This window comes from Schistocerca cancellata, chromosome 3 (assembly GCF_023864275.1).
Source record: "Schistocerca cancellata isolate TAMUIC-IGC-003103 chromosome 3, iqSchCanc2.1, whole genome shotgun sequence".
NCBI lineage: Eukaryota > Metazoa > Arthropoda > Insecta > Orthoptera > Acrididae > Schistocerca > Schistocerca cancellata.
The window spans coordinates 45,052,580-45,070,183 of NC_064628.1; the positions used below are offsets into that span (position 1 = coordinate 45,052,580).

The 17,604-nt window shown below is 42.0% G+C and overlaps 1 protein-coding gene and 1 long non-coding RNA gene across 3 annotated transcripts in view; one reads left to right on the plus strand and one right to left on the minus strand.

Moving 5' to 3' along the window:
* Positions 1 to 11,412, plus strand: part of LOC126176896 (uncharacterized) — a 49,833-nt gene extending 38,421 nt beyond the window's left edge. The window contains exons 1-2 of one of the 2 annotated variants that reach the window (XR_007535688.1): positions 8,747 to 8,951; positions 11,131 to 11,412. Coding sequence is in view for 1 of the 2 variants with exons in the window: in XM_049924097.1 (XP_049780054.1) it covers positions 11,131 to 11,325 (195 nt within the window). In the remaining variant the exon portion in view is untranslated. Of the gene's footprint in view, positions 1 to 8,746; positions 8,952 to 11,130 lie in introns of those variants that run through there. The other variant, XM_049924097.1, reaches the window with a different exon arrangement.
* The window catches only part of LOC126176906 (uncharacterized), a 170,109-nt gene that overhangs the window by 56,840 nt on the left and 95,665 nt on the right, over positions 1 to 17,604 (minus strand). The gene's annotated exons all lie outside the window — the stretch shown is intronic.

Below are 17,604 nucleotides of genomic sequence, written 5' to 3' on the forward strand. Positions count from 1 at the left end.
CAGTGAGCACACACTCCGTTAAGGACCCTTTCCCACCTTTTGTAATCTCCATAGGACGATCGTCAATCGCGGTCACTTCAGTGTAATTATTATCTTTGGATGAAAGTGTCATTTCTGTTCGACTCATTACGTATTTCCTTCAGTTAGCAGCTATTTATAACTCATCCCTATTTCATGGAGCTATGTTACTTGACGGTGACACACAATGCGAAAGTTACTTTCGTCCTTAAGTTTTGCACACCAGTTTATTACAGAAGGTGTCGATCCGAGAATGATCAAGTGCTGAAAGTAAAAGTAAGCTGCATATTGCTCTGAATACCGCAGTGTTTTGCTAGCCATGGTGGTCTTGGATGTGGTACGCCCTTGTCTTCCTCCAATTTCTGAATTGACTTGCTCACCCAGTGGCAGGGACACCTAATGTGTTGAAGACTCAGAATCATGGTATTTTCTTTCGCGTATAGCTTCTTTTACTTCTGGATCTTCTTTCTTTCTTCTTCGCGGATGGATCACTTAGGACCACGCGTAATCAACATTTGTTGGCCTTCGTTTTCGCCCAGTATTCCTTCATAAACAACGAATGGGCTAGCTTTCGTTGCGTAGACCATGTATGCCGGTTAGTTTTTCTCTCTTCTTCCTCAAAATCCCGTGTGTTTGTGATTTTTCTGATTTCATTTCTATCATGTAGATTTGGAGACCCTAATTCTCTCAGGTCTTTTTCCGTCTGTTTGTACCAGTTCGGTCTTGTAGTTTTGTTCTTTAAAAATGTATGGATTTTTAGGTTAACCTGTTTGAGTCCATTCTTTCTAAGTACCCCATGAATTGGATTCTTCTCATGCGCATTGTGTCTGTTATTTTGGAGATATTTTTATATATTTCTGCATTGGGTTTTGGATAATGTACCCCATCTTTAGTTCTTGGTCCTAGGATTTTCCTCATTATCTTACGTTCTTTCACTTCCAATTCCTCTTTTAGTGTTCTGTGTTGAAGGTTTAGTGTCTCAGATGCTTCGGGTCTAATTACTGTTGTGTAGTGTCGTATTTTGCAGTTCCACGAGAGACTCTTTTTGTTGTAAATGTTTTTTGTTAACTGAAACGCCGTCTCCATTTTCTGGACTCTTGATCTGACAGATTTCTTTTCATTACAATTTTCTGCAATCCATTCACCTAAATATTTCAATTCTTTTACTCGAGAGATGTAGTTATTACCAATTTTGAGATCAGAAGGTGCATCTTTGACGTCAGTCATAAATTTTGTTTTTTCAAATGAAATTTGTAATCCTATTTTAGCTGTCTGTTCTTGTAGTAATTCTAGCTGTTTCTGTGCATCGGTAATGTCTTGTGCGATCAGTGCCAAATGCTAAACAGTGTAATTCTATGCCCTTATGTCTTGGTCCCAGTCTGTGTGCTGGTGCACCTGCTTTTTTCCATTCTCTAACAACTTTTTCAAGAGCACAATTGAAGAGCACTGGGGACAGTACATCCCCTTGTCGTACTCCTGTGTCTATTTCAAATTCTGGATATTATTATTATTATTATTATTATTTTCCCCTGTATCTGACTGGATAGGTCAGTTCGAAGGGCACGGGAGGGGGGCAGGGCAAGGACATATCTGCTTTAACTAGGACCACGGACAGTAATGCACCACAATGTTCAAAAACAAGTTGCGTACAACTGAATATTGTCTCTTACAAGAGGTGAATTTAAGGTCACTGTTGTGGTTCGCCGTTACGAAACATCCTGTTTTATCATGATCGTTCCTTCAGATTTTGATTTCCTTAGTGTTCTAACGTAGAGTGGTGATGCTGATCCTCTCTGTAAGATTGTCTGAAGATGACGAAACAGGTCATACCTGTTAAAGTTATGCGATTGTGGCAGCAAATAATTTTTGTTTTGCATAATCTGTGAGGTTTTCTGTTAACTGATGGTGACACAGATAAATACTATACAAACAGAAAGATGCACAGAGGTCAGCATTTCCCCAAAGTCAATCTACAGACTGGCTGCCCACTCTAATAAATGCGGTCGCGTCGAGACGTGATCATGTGTATACAATCACCAAATGCCGACGGTATTCACGACCTCGTCCACAGTCTATTGCTTTCACATTATGGCAATAAATAATCAGATCGACTTTTTAAAGTGGAGGAGTTTTGCCACCGAGCCGTGACCGCATCTCCCGAGCTCTGCTACACCAGTTCTCCATGGTTTGGGGCTTGCGTAGCTACTCTGTCGCCATGTTAGGTTAACGGTGTGACCTATTAACGCTGGTGTGAGAAGGCTCGTACAATCACATGGTGACGACAAAGTTTTTGCAACGATGCGTAGCTCAGCTGAACAGCTGAAAGAGATCCTAACGGTAGACCTAGATGTAGTGGAAAAGTAATCGTACTTTCGAAAATGGAGACTCGAACCAAGGGAACCAACTGAGACTCGAACCTCGTTTCAGCTACATAATAAATTCGCCGGAAGAGAACTCAACACAGATTTCTTTAAAAAAAAAACTGAACTACTCACCATAAAATACCAAAGTAGTCTTGGTAAAATGTATCTGTCAGATGACATCTACCAAAAACGGTTAGAAAATGGAAAATAAGTAACAATAAAATCCAAAAGCTGGGTGGTACAACGTTAGAGCATCGCCACCCACCTCACATTCTTCTGCTCTTGATCTTGCCTTCCAATCGATTGAACATTGTGCCTCACTTTCGTTAAACAGTCCACACGCAGCGAGCAAAACAACATTATGAGAATGACTGCTGATGTCTTCATGTCAAATGCTATGCAATGAGCACTCAGCCATATTCTACATCCTCAACTACTGCGCATAAATGATCGCCCGAAAGAATACAAAAAGACTGCGGATAGTAAAAATCTAGCAATGCCCTTGAGGATATCGATTATGCCAAGCAAACAGACTCCGCTCTAGACGACCGCAGACATAAAAAACAAGGATCGCTGTGGAAGTTGAGAAAACATTGTCACTGCTAAACAGAATTAGAACGCAACATGGCAAATGAGTATATTTGTTACACAAATGGGATAATTAACACACTTTGTGACTATGGAGACTCCAAACTCGATAGATTATATAAGTACCCCAGATGTTCGTTTGTCTACTGTTTTATTTCTACAGAGTGATTTTTTTCCACCGTGTTGAAATTATATGAATTGATCGATGAGAGGATACGGAACAGAAAAGGTCTAACGAACTTATACCCGGAAATGCGTGGTTTCCATGCTGCAGACCATTTATTCAAACATACTTTATTACAGAGACTGTAGTCTAATATGCGCTGTACCTTGCAGCTGTGGCTGACGTATGCATGGTTTCCTCCTAGACGGTGGTATTGTTCCTCAAACGTCATGCCCTAGCCATGGTAATTAGTAATGTTGTGTCCGACTAACTTCTCTTGCTCTCTCACCTAGTGGTGGATGTGACACAGCGTTGTACACAATGGTTCCGTATTCGAATCGAGAGCGAGAGCTTGCCGACATGGTGTTTACTTACGGAAAGGCAAATGGCAACGGGCACCGGGCAGCTAGGTTATATCAAGATACCGATCCCCACCGACAACAACAACAGCATTCAATGCAATTTTGTCATATGATGACATGTTGGAGACCGTGGCTGTTTTTGAAGACAAATGTTGATGGTGTTAGGACAGCAACCAGCCACAAATTTACTTTGAGTTCCTTTATTCAAAGGAAACCGTTACCGGTTTCGAATCGTTGCGATTCATCATCAGACGGTTTACACGCTTTCTTTCTGACATTTGGTGTGTTTTTTATAGATTAATTGTCCTAAAATATAAATAAAACATAATTACAAACACGCCACACACAGATGGTTGCGTTGTAGATTTTCGTTGCATGTGACTTACGTGAAACGTCGGTTTCGAGTGATTGTTTCCATAACGTTCATCCAATCGATGTAAATGCATTTCCACTGCATCCTCCTTGTTGCACACGTAATAGTTCTCACTGTACACTTTAGATTTGTCGCTGAGATCATTCCAACCACGCACCACATGTTTTGGCACATACAAAGAGTTTACAAACGTATGGGTGTCACAGATGCTACGATATATCGTAACATTTGACAATGATGTCCTATGTTTGAAAAGGATCATATATTCTTTCACAAAACTGTAATGTCTTTTACATTAGTACAGAGAGATTGATTTATATATATATATATATATATATATATATATATATATATATATCTGTTATTGCTAATTTAATTATAAAGTTTTTTATATATATTTAGAACTGTATAGGTAAAATAGTATATTATTTTATTACATTTGGCAGCATGAGAATTATAGTAACATATACATTTTCTACTTGATCTGCAGATAGGTGTAGTAATATTATTAGCTTTGGAGGCTGGAAAGTAATTTTTGGAAATTTTTTCAGGAAAGGGGTGTTAGCCAACTCTGTTTGTTCGTTAAGGATATAGTCAATGTTTGCAACAGTGTTTTGCCATTTGTTTGAGAGAGGGTCGTTTCAGGAAGCGGGAAATCATGAAAGATGTACCCGAAATGTTGGGACACGAGACTTGGAGTAAAATATGATTAGCACAGTGGAAGGTGACCGCCCTGTCAGTACCAGGCAGTTGGCCCAGCAGTACAGGGGAAGCCAGACGATCGCATGGTCCATGACAATTGTTACTACCTTTTTGACTTACAGCGTATGCAGGGCTTACTTGCGACAGACTTCCCATATCGGAAGCAGTTTTGTCAATCGTTTCTTCACGATTCCGGTGTTTTGTGTCATCCATCATATTCGCTGATGAGGCCACCTTTTACGTGGCATGGTACAATCAACTTTCATAACAGTCATCTGTGCGATACTGTAACCTCCCCCTCACTTATCGACCTTAATGACAGTGAAAAATTAAACCGCGTGTACCTAATGGAAATTTGGGAAAAGCAATCGTCACCGAGGTTAATTTGTCGGTAAAGAGGGAGGAAAGGGTTACATGTAAATGAAAGGAAAAGTGCTAATGAAACTGGTGGAAATTAATTTTGAAATAGGGGTAAAGTTAATAAAGAAAGTAAATGGGCGGCCGTTACGTTAACAATTAACTAGCGGTAATTAGATATTTGATATTTGGGGGAAATTACGGTCGCCAGTCCTAAGGACAATTACTATAGTAACTGAAAAAGAAAGATTATTACACATATAAGTAGCACTAGAAGCATGGCAACTGAAGGTTGATGGTTCAAATGGCTCTGAGCACTATGGGACTCAACTGCTGTGGTCATAAGTCCCCTAGAACTTAGAACTACTTAAACCTAACTAACCTAAGGACAGCACACAACACCCAGCCATCACGAGGCAGAGAAAATCCCTGACCCCGCCGGGAATCGAACCCGGGAACCCGGGCGTGGGAAGCGAGAACGCTACCGCACGACCACGAGATGCGGGCAACTGAAGGTTGACACGTGTAGTGTGAAAACTGAAAGTTTGTCAGAAGTAATAAATTTCGCTACACCCTGACTTAATTTAGCAAAAGAATTAATAAAACCGGAAAATCTAAAGTTAATTTAGTGACTGAAGTTAATAGTGAGCTTTCTTTCTGAAGCACATCGAAATTCAGTAAAACACGGTTAGTCTTGGACTACCTCAACAAACATTTCAAAAGCTACTTGAATCTACGCAATTTGGAAAGAAGAGATTTAACTTTGAACTTGAATTAAATGATTCTGAACAATTAACAATAGTAAAATTTAGTACGTACCAAGTTGAGCTGCAGTCACAGGTAAGCTAAAATACGGTAACAAAACTCGCACTCTTAAATCGTGCTTGTGTAATCTAAATATTGTAGCCAGCTATGAATACTTTAACTGAACTTTGAAATTAAAGCAGTGAAATGCTATATTATTATTTTAATGCTGGCGTTTGAATTTCAACGACACTCGGGTTCATTCCGGAAAAGGAAGGGACCCTGCTTGGTAATTCAATTGGGACAATGAGCAACAAATGTTCATGCTAAGTTGCTGTAATTATAGTTACGAAAATGGTACAGTTTGAAAAGCTGAGGTCTGCCATACAGTTCTAAAACTTTAATGCTCCCAGTCTTCCTTGTCGGTTGATTGAAGGTTTGAAGCCGTCGGTCGAGGAGGTGGCGACAGTCACTCATTGTCGGCCGTCGCTGTTGCAAAAGCTGGATGTTGGCGCGCCTTCTTCTCGACACGGTCACCAGACGAAACGGGCTCTTGATGTGCGCTAGTTAATGTTTCCCGTCCGCGACGCCATGTCAGAAACAATCATCGCAAGTCGAGCGCAATTAGATGCTGCCAAACCCCGAAAGCGCGGCAACTCGCGGGAGCGTCACACAACACACCTGCTCCACTCGCTACTCCAGCCAGACTGTCACTGCCCGCGCTCCACGCGACAGAGTTAACACTACCAAAGATCCTAAACACTCTGGTTCTCCACACGACCTATCGATGTAATCGTTCGATAGCAGTTTTCCCTAGGCAAGACCCAGCGTAAAAATACAAATAATATTTACAAAATAACCAATTATACATCGACATAAATGCATAAATATATATACAAACAGTAAAACAATTACAATATATAAAGAGACAGAAATGTCATATATTCAGGTAACAAAAATAAGGGAAACAAATTTATAGTACAATAGATGGAAATGGGAAGATATGCATTTCCGGCGTTACACGTATGAAGAACCCACATAGTATGGTGACAGCGAATCATGAGCATCCGTGTAACGGGTGACGGAAATGTGTGGATCGCGATAATTGGCTGCCGTATTTTGGGGCCAGTCTTCCTTTGACGTCGCCTAAAAGGCCGGAACTATCGGCGTTTCTTGCGGGCGACTTTGCTGCCCCGCTGGAAGAAGTGCCGTTAATGATTCAAAGGGTCGTGTGACTGTTAAATGATTGGGTAGTCCACTTAGCCACTAACGTCCGGACGCATCTCAATCATGTCTTCCCTGGTCGACTGATAGGACGAGGGGGGCGCAGTTGCATGGCCTGCTCGCACTGGATCTCAGCCCGTGTGATTTCTGGTTGTGGCGCCATCTCAAAAGTATCGCGTATGCAGAGCCAACTCCAGGTGTGGGGACATTGGAGCAGCGTATTCAAGCTGCCTTCGACACTGTTCGGATGCAGCCTGGCCGATGTGAACGTGTGTGGCAGAACATGCTACGGCGCGTACACGTATGCGTTGAGGCATTGTTGTTGTTGTTGTGGTCTTCAGTCCTGAGACTGGTTTGATGCAGCTCTCCATGCTACTCTATCCTGTGCAAGCTTCTTCATCTCCCAGTACCTACTGCAACCTACATCCTTCTGAATGTGCTTAGTGTATTCATCTCTTGGTCTCCCTCTACGATTTTTACCCTCCACGCTGCCCTCCAATGCTAAATTTGTGATCCCTTGATGCCTCAAAACATGTCCTACCAACCGATCCCTTCTTCTAGTCAAGTTGTGCCACAAACTTCTCTTCTCCCCAATCCTATTCAATACCTCCTCATTAGTTACGTGATCTACCCACCTTATCTTCACCATTCTTCTGTAGCACCACATTTCGAAAGCTTCTATTCTCTTCTTGTCCATACTAGTTATCGTCCATGTTTCACTTCCATACATGGCTACACTCCATACAAATACTTTCAGAAACGACTTCCTGACACTGAAATCTATACTCGATGTTAATAAATTTCTCTTCTTCAGAAACGATTTCCTTGCCATTGCCAGTCTACATTTTATATCGTCTCTACTTCGACCATCATCAGTTATTTTGCTCCCCAAATAGCAAAACTCCTTTACTACTTTAAGTGTCTCATTTCCTAATCTAATTCCTTCACCATCAGCCGACTTAATTCGACTACATTCCATTATCTTTGTTTTACTTTTGTTTATGTTCATCTTATATCCTCCTTTCAAGACACTGTCCATTCCATTCAACTGTTCTTCCAAGTCCTTTGCTGTCTCTGACAGAATTACAATGTCATCGGCGAACCTCAAAGTTTTTACTTCTTCTCCATGAATTTTAATACCTACTCCGAATTTTTCTTTTGTTTCCTTTACTGCTTGCTCAATATACAGATTGAATAACATCTGGGATAGGCTACAACCCTGTCTCACTCCTTTCCCAACCACTGCTTCCCTTTCATGCCCCTCGACTCTTATAACTGCCATCTGGTTTCTGTACAAATTGTAAATAGCCTTTCGCTCCCTGTATTTTACCCTTGCTACCTTTAGAATGTGGAAGAGAGTATTCCATTCAACATTGTCAAAAGCTTTCTCTAAGTCTACAAATGCCAGAAACGTAGGTTTGCCTTTCCTTAATCTTTCTTCTAAGATAAGTCGTAAGGTTGAGGCACATGGAAACCATTTTCAACACACGTCTCTATAACAATTCATGAATGAATAAATGGTCTCTAGCACGGAAACCATGTATTTCCGATCGTAAGTCCACTAAATCTTTTTTATTCTGTATCCTCTCATCGATCAATCTCTAGAATTTGTACACCATGGAAAAAAATCACACTGTATATGTTTTTTTTTCAATATGTCAATAAGCCATGTAATAAACAAAGAAATATGTCTACAGAGAAATAGGAGTTCCCAATTCAAGTAGACTAATGTGACTGGTGAAGAGAAGTTCTCAACCTCTGGCTGACAGTGCACCTGAAGTGTAAGAACGCGTTAGTGAAGAAAATACTTATGCCCAGATTCCGTAACGCAGCGGGACCGTTGGCAGCCGCACAAAACTAAGAGATGACAGCTTGTCCGGAATCACCGACGACGAAACAAGGCGTCGCCCAAACCGACGTGTCCAGCGGGCAGCGGCAGGAGACGAGCCGGCAGCCAAGGCCGCGCCGTCCCTATAAGAGCGGCCGCCGGCGCTCCGTACAGTAGTCACTGCAGACTGCGCACCACAAACACACCTCAAAGCACCATGAAGGCTGTCGTAAGTACCGGCCACGGTAGCTCGTAGCACAGTGTAAGAGGCTGTGAGGATGGGTAGATATCTGACACTCGAACCTCCATATGTCAGGCACTCAGGCCCATACCAAATGTCGTATGTCGATAGAGTGTCAACCAAAACACCGATTAAGTTCGTGCTGTGTGCTCTCGTCCAGTAGAAAATGCGTAGAAGTAATTTATAGCAACACCAGAACTACGCATCACAGGGAAAGCGTATGTATGGAGGAATGATTTGAAGATCTCGATGGTATAGCGCCAGGTCATTGTACCAAAGGACCGCCGTTTAAACCCGCCAGCACGATAGCTCAGCGTGTTCGGTAAGAGGGTTAGCTGCCCTCTGTAATAAAAAATTTGAATGACTTGATCAATAGCGAACTTGAACTCGTGTCATAGCACGTCTGCCACGAACAAGTGCAACGAACAATAACGAACAAAATGACATAAAAAAACACCGATGACGATTTTTTTAACTGCTTAGGCGAGTAACCGTTATCTGGGAGAACATTTTCCTGACATGTAAAAGGACTTTTCGTAGTTTGTAGCAATGTTCTTTTGGCAGTCTGCTTTTGCTTGGTTAGCTGAAAGTAGCAAACCTATGGAGTACATTTGTATAGATAGGTGTGGTGTTCTGTTTCATAGACCACAGCTTTTTAAAAAACAAAAAACAAAAAATCATCAGGGGACTTTGAACGCGGGATCTTTGGTACGATGACCTGGCGCTGTGCCAAATCGTCCACGCGAGATCTTCATACTATTCCCTGATACATACACTTATCCTACGCCCAGTAGTTTTGGTTTAACTTTTAATTACCGCTTAAGAGCATCTTCTGCTGGACAACAGCACACAGTACGAACTAAATCGGTGTTTTGGTTGATACTCTGTCGACAGATGACATTTGGTATCAATATGGCTGTCTGACATCTGAAGGTTTGCGTGTAAGATACCGTAAAAGCAGGCTCCTCCTGCTCACGGTAACATTTCTTGCCCTGGCTCGTAGTAGTTTTCTTTAGTATGTGACCAGTCTCTCTAGGACACATACAGTAGAATACCTAGCCATATCAGAGAAGTTGTTAATGTCTTTCTTTCTTTCATGTGAACCTTTATCCCGCAATGGTTGCAGGGTCAGCGTGGTTACACTGGAATTGGCAAGGTTAATTGAAAGGGGTGGCCGGAAGCCCTTCCTGCCGCCACCCCATACACTCCAGAATCAGTGTACCCCAGTTGTCTGCGTCTAGTGTAAATCATGAAATAGTGCGGAAGTGTTACAAATGTCTGTGTGTCGTGTAACTGAGGCGCAACGTGGGGGCCAGCCAGGTATTCAGCTAGTGGGATGTGGGAAACCGCCTAAAAACGATATCCAGGCTGGCCGACACACCAGCCCACGTCGTTAATCCACGGGGCTAATTCGATCCAGGGTTGGCGCGTCTACCCGAGTCCAGGAAGCAGTGCGTTAGCGGTCTCGGCTAACCTGGCGGGTCAGAAGTTGTTAATATCTATACTGGCTAAATTCAGAACATTGACGTACCTGAGAGCTCTACACCTGCGGAGGGTGTTCCCTTTGGAAGTGAGAAAGAATCGCTACAGTTAATGACCTACATTAAAGATTTAGAAAATAGTATTAGTTGGTACATTATCTGATAGTTTCACTAGATTGTGGAGAAATCCAGCCAATTCATAACGACAAATTAATATGCACTGAAGTGTTACGGTTAACTGTCAATGTGTCGGAACATTTACTTGCCCGTTTCACAAAACGTTGTAAACATAGACTTCATGAGTTCACGAGTTCAAGGCCTGTTCAGCCCGCATCTCGTGGTCGTGCGGTAGCGTTCTCGCTTCCCACGCCCGGGTTCCCGGGTTCGATTCCCGGCGGGATCCGGGATTTTCTCTGCCTCGTGATGGCTGGGTGTTGTCTGCTGTCCTTAGGTTAGTTAGGTTTAAGTAGTTCTAAGTTCTAGGGGACTGATGACCATAGATGTTAACTCCCATAGTGCTCAGAGGCATTTGAACCATTCCATTTCCAAGGCCTGTTCAGATGAAGTTTAGCTTAGTTTAATTTATACTTTCCTCTTCAAATTTTCTTTACCATGGTATATTATGATGGATTTTCTTTCACCAAAACTCTGTATGTTTCATATATCTGTGTTTCTGCTGTCCACAGGTCTGCTCTTTCCTCGTAGTCCTGCTGGTGGCGGCCGTGTTCGCCCAGGAGAAGGCCAAGGAGACCCTGAAGGGCGCCGAGGCCTACTACGCCTACGCCGCCCCCTACGCCTACAGCGCCTTCGGCTACCCCGCCGTCAGCGCCTACTCCGCCTACCCCTATGGTGCCGTCGGCTACCCCTACTACTACCGCTAAGAAGACATCAGTTCTGACGTGATGCCTCCTGTACTGATTCTTCTGTTTGACTCTTCCCTCTAAATACAACTGTATCACAAAACTAAATGTTGTGTCGATTTTATTTCTAATCTTATAACATTAACCCTCTACAAAAGAATCTAATATTTAGTATGTCACAAGGTCAATTATTCTGAGATAAACCACCCATTTTAAGGTTTAGATAAAAATCACCCATTGTTAAAGTCTGTTTAACGATATATACTCACTACACAAAATAACACAGGCTGTAGCTCGACAGGAAGTCGTCAATATGTGGGACAAAAGTTTACTGCCAGAAAACATCCGTCTCATTTCTCGAAGTAAATGGCTATAAAACCAGCTAAGTTCAAAAACCAGTATTTTGCAAAGCATGCCTCTCATTCCAGATATTTTGGATGATTACTTAAATAAAATGATGACCGGATTTTCAGAATGATGGTCTTATTTCATGCACCTTCATTACTGCTATTCACAAGGTGAGTCTGATATAGAATGTGTCATCAGTTCCAGAGATCAGAATCAACATATGAGTATAAATGCTGACACTGCGTCCCATTCTCTGAATGGTAGTATTTGGAGAATGGGAGTATAACGGAAGGCATGTTTATCGAGATGTCTGTGATAAAATTTAGCGTTTTGTGAATCTCACAGTATTATTTCATCTTGAAGGATGTGTCAATGTCAGACTATTGTCACACCACACATTGATTAAATACACACATGTCATCATTAAACAATGCTGGTAAGAAATGTTGACTTATGATACAAAAAGTAACTACTTAACTTTGCTTGTCTTATTTATTATTAACAGCAAAACACAGACAGCTAACGCGAACGTCTGAACGATTGTATCAAACACCACTCAATACTACACTCACGTTTAATCTGGACATGAATAAGCATCTAATCCAAGACCACCTAACCAAAGCTTCATTGTGGAGTTAGACATATCGAATAGATGCTGGCAGGTTCATATGTGCCGGCTGTTGTGCCCGAGCAGTTCTAGGGACTTCAGTCTAAAACCGCGCGACCGCTACGGTCGCAGGTTCGAATCCTGCCTCGGGCATGGATGTGTGTGATGTCCTTAGGTTAGTTAGGTTTAAGTAGTTCTAAGCTCTAAGGGTCTGATGACCTCAGATGATAATACCCATAGTGCTCAAAGCCATTTTCACATTTCTTCATGATAGTTGCCTTCACTCGGTATACGATAGGAAGTAAACCTTGCTGTTGTTCACACGAGAACAAAACGAATTTTAACACTACAGCAACCAATGTTTACGTTATATAAAAATCTCAAATACTCCATTACAGGAAATAGCAGCTAATCTCTATAGCAGGAAACCTGTTTGAATCGAGGTACCGAAATCTGTGTCGTACAACTGCAGTTATCAACTTGTTCTCCTTAATACTTAATTAAATAGAAAAGGGAGGCACTGTATTGGACGGCGCAACGCATCAAAGTCGACAGCCTTACTACAGTGCAATATCTGAAACGCATTGGATACCGCTTCTGTTTTACACTGTAATCTAGAGATTACTGTTTGTAACACCCCAAGTAACCCGAAAACCTTAATAAGAATGTCATGATAATTTAAAGTAGTGAACAGTGATATCCTGACAGGTAATGAACTTAAATTATTGGAGATATTATTGTTGGACTCAACCTTCATCAAAGTGAACAGTTACAACGAAGAATGGTTGTAGTATCGAAGACTGCAATACCTGATTAGCCTGGGGCAGGAAACATTAATACGACCACACTAAGATAATACGAATATGCCGATTGTAAAAGTTGTCGTAATTGTCACGATCACCGAACTGAAAAGAATCGTATTTGATCTGATCCATAGGTGTGCGTGTGGTGTGATGATTATAAACTAACTGCTAAGAAGGAAGAATAAAATTGTTCGTCAGTAATGGAAGTCACATATGTTGGCTCCATCATTAATTGAACTGTGTGAAAGTTGATGATCAAAATTAATTAACTGTAAACATTTTGAGTTAAAGAGTGACATGATGAACATTGAGCATTGAAAGGAGTGTTTTGCCGAGATAATATCACGACGCACGAAAGCAAAATAGCATTATAGATTATCTCTGGATTTGCGTCGTGCCGTAGTGAACAGTTCTGCCTAGCAACGTAACAACAACTACTGATACTGAACCGCAAATGAATTTTTCCTCGCTTCAGTGGTGTGAAACGACGCCGATAATGAATGATTCACTCAATACTGCAATAACTAACTAACTGGGCATAGCAAATCGTCATAAAACCATGACAGACAATTGATATCAGCTGTTCGCATCGCTGAGAAGACTGTGCGGACTCGCAAACGGACTATCATACATTACGCGAGGAACAATTTTCTTCAGAGATTTTTAGGTGCTGTTCCACGTTATCCGACGGGGACAACCATCACTGCGCGTCGCATCTCCATTCCACCGACCGAGCTGTAGCAGTAGCGGCTCAACATCAGCATCGACAACAAAGAGGGGAGAGGGTGCGAGGTGCCGGGGCAAGCAGTGTATTTAACACTAAATTCTTCTAGAATCTCGATATGTAAATGATGCTCTAAGCCCCCCCTATTCTAACTCCGACTTTTGCTGTTGCACATGGATTAAAAAATATACGCAAACTGACTGTAATCAACCCTGCAAGTGGAGTAGAAAAGAGTTTGGCACCTGCAATAATTTAATTTGATAAATAAGTTAAATAAAGGAAGGTTTCATTAACGTAGTGAGAAATGATGGGTTGCTCTACCAATTAACAGAATGAAAGTTCTGTCCAAAATAACAATATGATTTATTAAGACTAAACACAAAATAATAAACAAAAACACATGAAACATTTATAATACATCAAATTGGCTCAAATTGGATACTCAAACAAACGCTATGAAGGTGAAGTTGTCCCTAAACTAGATTGTGAGGTTTAAGACGAAGTGGTGTGTGGAGCCAATTCCTTGCCACTCAAATCTTAAGAGAGACACCCAGCTAACCCAACATTAATTGCTGCTACTCAAGACAGAACAAAGTTAGAAAAAGACGAACAGGCGCGCTCTGCTGAGCTCTGATTATCACCTAGGAAAATCCCTATCTGCCGGTGCTGCAGACATACATTACCAAACTGTCTTCTTAACTGCCAGAACACGATCTGGCGTACCGGAGGCGATGGCTGGTTGCTTCGACGTCCTCGACCGAAAGGCGAGAGCCGACTACCTAGAGCACCCGTACAGGCCGAACACACAACATTCCCGCCCCCACGACAGTGGCCGTGGTTAAACGTTCCAATCAGCAACTCGGAAACCGGCGGAAAATTCCACTCTATTGCCGGAGCACTACCATTCCACCAAAGGAGATTCTTGGCGCCAATTTCTGCGCTGATTTTGCTACGTCACGGAGCTATGCCCTGAGCAAGCCAATCACAGTTACTATTTTACAGAAAGCGCGGGAGTTTTCCCGCCACAACTGCCTGGGTACACAAGTCATTCCCACGCCTCGCTAATAGCCCGCCAGAAAGTGTTTTCGCTAAGTTTCTGCGAAGTAACGGAACCTCTAGCCCAGCCGCTACTTCAGACCCCTCCGGGCGTGTCTTTTGATAATGTCAGCGTCTGCAAAGCATTCACTCGACTTCCTCACACCCGTCGGCTTAACCCTTTCCAGATCAACAGAGCCCGCCTGTCACCGGGCCACCTGGGTGACGAGAGACGCTGCGTGGGAAGTCCGCGTGTGAAGGAACAGCGACTTTTCACTGCATGCAATTAGAGAGGAAAATCGTAAGATAGAAATATGAGAGGGGGCTCATGCCACCTCTCAAGGGGACGTCACATGTTCCTGCTGTAGCATGTATAACAGTGTTGTCCTCACACTATGATACTTGCTACAGTAAAACATAGATGCCTGCATACAGTTTGTGAACCTACCTGATCTTAGTCAGACGCAAATCAGTTTTTGATTTAAAAGATATGTCAATTCAGAAATGTTGCTGAAATAAACATTCCAGTGAGATCTAATACTGTAGTGCGCTAAGAGAGCTGTTTCATACGATAGCATCCTTGTGTAAAACGTTCTCAGTCGTCTTGAAGCATCAAATTAAAAATTCGAGCTTTCATCGCTTGCTGCCCTCATCCTCACGAGGATAGATAGACGAGGATTTCCTTCATCTTAAAGGATGCTTGCCAAAAATCGCTATCTGGTACTCCACAGAGACATTCGTTGTTAATCTTTCATTGATACATCCTGTCTGCAGAATATAGTTTAAGCAGAGGCAGTAATTTAATCATCCACTTATCAGGTTCCTTGAGACCATGCGAGACAAATGTGCCTCATCATGGATTGAGTCAGTACATAGTCTACAGAATGATAGCTAGAAAAATGCCATATCATCTTCTATGCGGGGAATTCATGTATATAATAGGAGGATGTTAGAAGGAAACCTTTCGACTTACATTCGAAACGGGATTTATCATTCATTTTTTTGAGTTCCGTTGAAAACCTACTGTAACCTGCTGAACACCTTCCTGTACACCGTTTGTGGTAGTCTTATCCAACTACACGTCGACTTCCCGTTTAGTGTTCACTCAATTAATGTTGCAGTTTCCTCTGAATGATCCAATACTGTCGACAACAAAGCCCATGATATGACACATGAATAGGTATGGTACAGTTACAGTCCCGAAAAACCCGAGCAAAGACCTACAAGAAGTTTAGGCAGGTCTGACTACTCTTTCCTGAGCTAAGAATATTCGTTGTGAGTGCACAAAGCTATCTCAGAATATGTTCCAGTAGGATATTGCATGCTCCAAACTTAGTTTTACGAGAGACGGCAAGCTCAAGCATAGTTTACACACTCATCGAGCTGTGCTAAACTCGAATCGACTTTGACCGATTCTACGAAACCGTTTTGACCTGTCGTTTCTGTGCAGACTGTAATTTTACTTAACCATTATTTGTCTTATACTTGTTTCTGTATTTATGGTGAAAAATGCCTTATTTTTTATATTTATTTCTGATCTAGATAACAGTACAAATAATACTTTATTTGCTTTCCTATGGGCCCCTGAAATACCGGGACCACTGCCACTGCCATCGTCAATGTTATGTCCATCGCTACAAGGAAGGTGTACAAGAACAAACATAGCGGAGCAGAGGGGGCAGAGATAGGACTTCAAGAACGAAGATGGCAGAGCAGAGGGTCACAGACTGAAGTATTGGAACAAAACTGATGGAGAGAGGAACTACGAAAACAAATATGGTTTAGTAGCGAGACAGAGATCCAACTACTGTTGTAACACCTTGGGTGTTACAGATCGATCTATGAGAACAAGATGGGAGCAGAATATGGGATATCGAACTAGCAGAACAAGACAGAGACTCTCTTGTATGTAGCAGTTGCCTGTTTCATTAACTATGACAGTAAAATATTGGGTCGTGATTCAGATATATATATATATATATATATATATATATATATATATATATATATATATATATATATATATATATATATATATATCATCATCATCATTTAAGACTGATTATGCCTTTCAGCGTTCAGTCTGGAGCATAGCCCCCCTTATACAGTTCCTCCATGATCCCCTATTCAGTGCTAACATTGGTGCCTCTTCTGATGTTAAGCCTATTACTTCAAAATCATTCTTAACCGAATCCAGGTACCTTCTCCTCGGTCTGCCCCGACTCCTCCTACCCTCTACTGCTGAACCCATGAGTCTCTTGGGTAACCTTGCTTCTCCCATGCGTGTAACATGACCCCACCATCTAAGCCTGTTCGCCCTGACTGCTACATCTATAGAGTTCATTCCCAGTTTTTCTTTGATTTCCTCATTGTGGACACCCTCCTGCCATTGTTCCCATCTACTAGTACCTGCAATCATCCTAGCTACTTTCATATCCGTAACCTCAACCTTGTTGATAAGGTAACCTGAATCCACCCAGCTTTCGCTCCCATACAACAAAGTTGGTCGAAAGATTGAACGGTGCACAGATAACTTAGTCTTGGTACTGACTTCCTTCTTGCAGAAGAGAGTAGATCGTAGCTGAGCGCTCACTGCATTAGCTTTGCTACACCTCGCTTCCAGTTCTTTCACTATGTTGCCATCCTGCGAGAATATGCATCCTAAGTACTTGAAACCGTCCACCTGTTCTAACTTTGTTCCACCTATTTGGCACTCAATCCGTTTATATTTCTTTCCCACTGACATTACTTTCGTTTTGGAGATGCTAATCTTCATACCATAG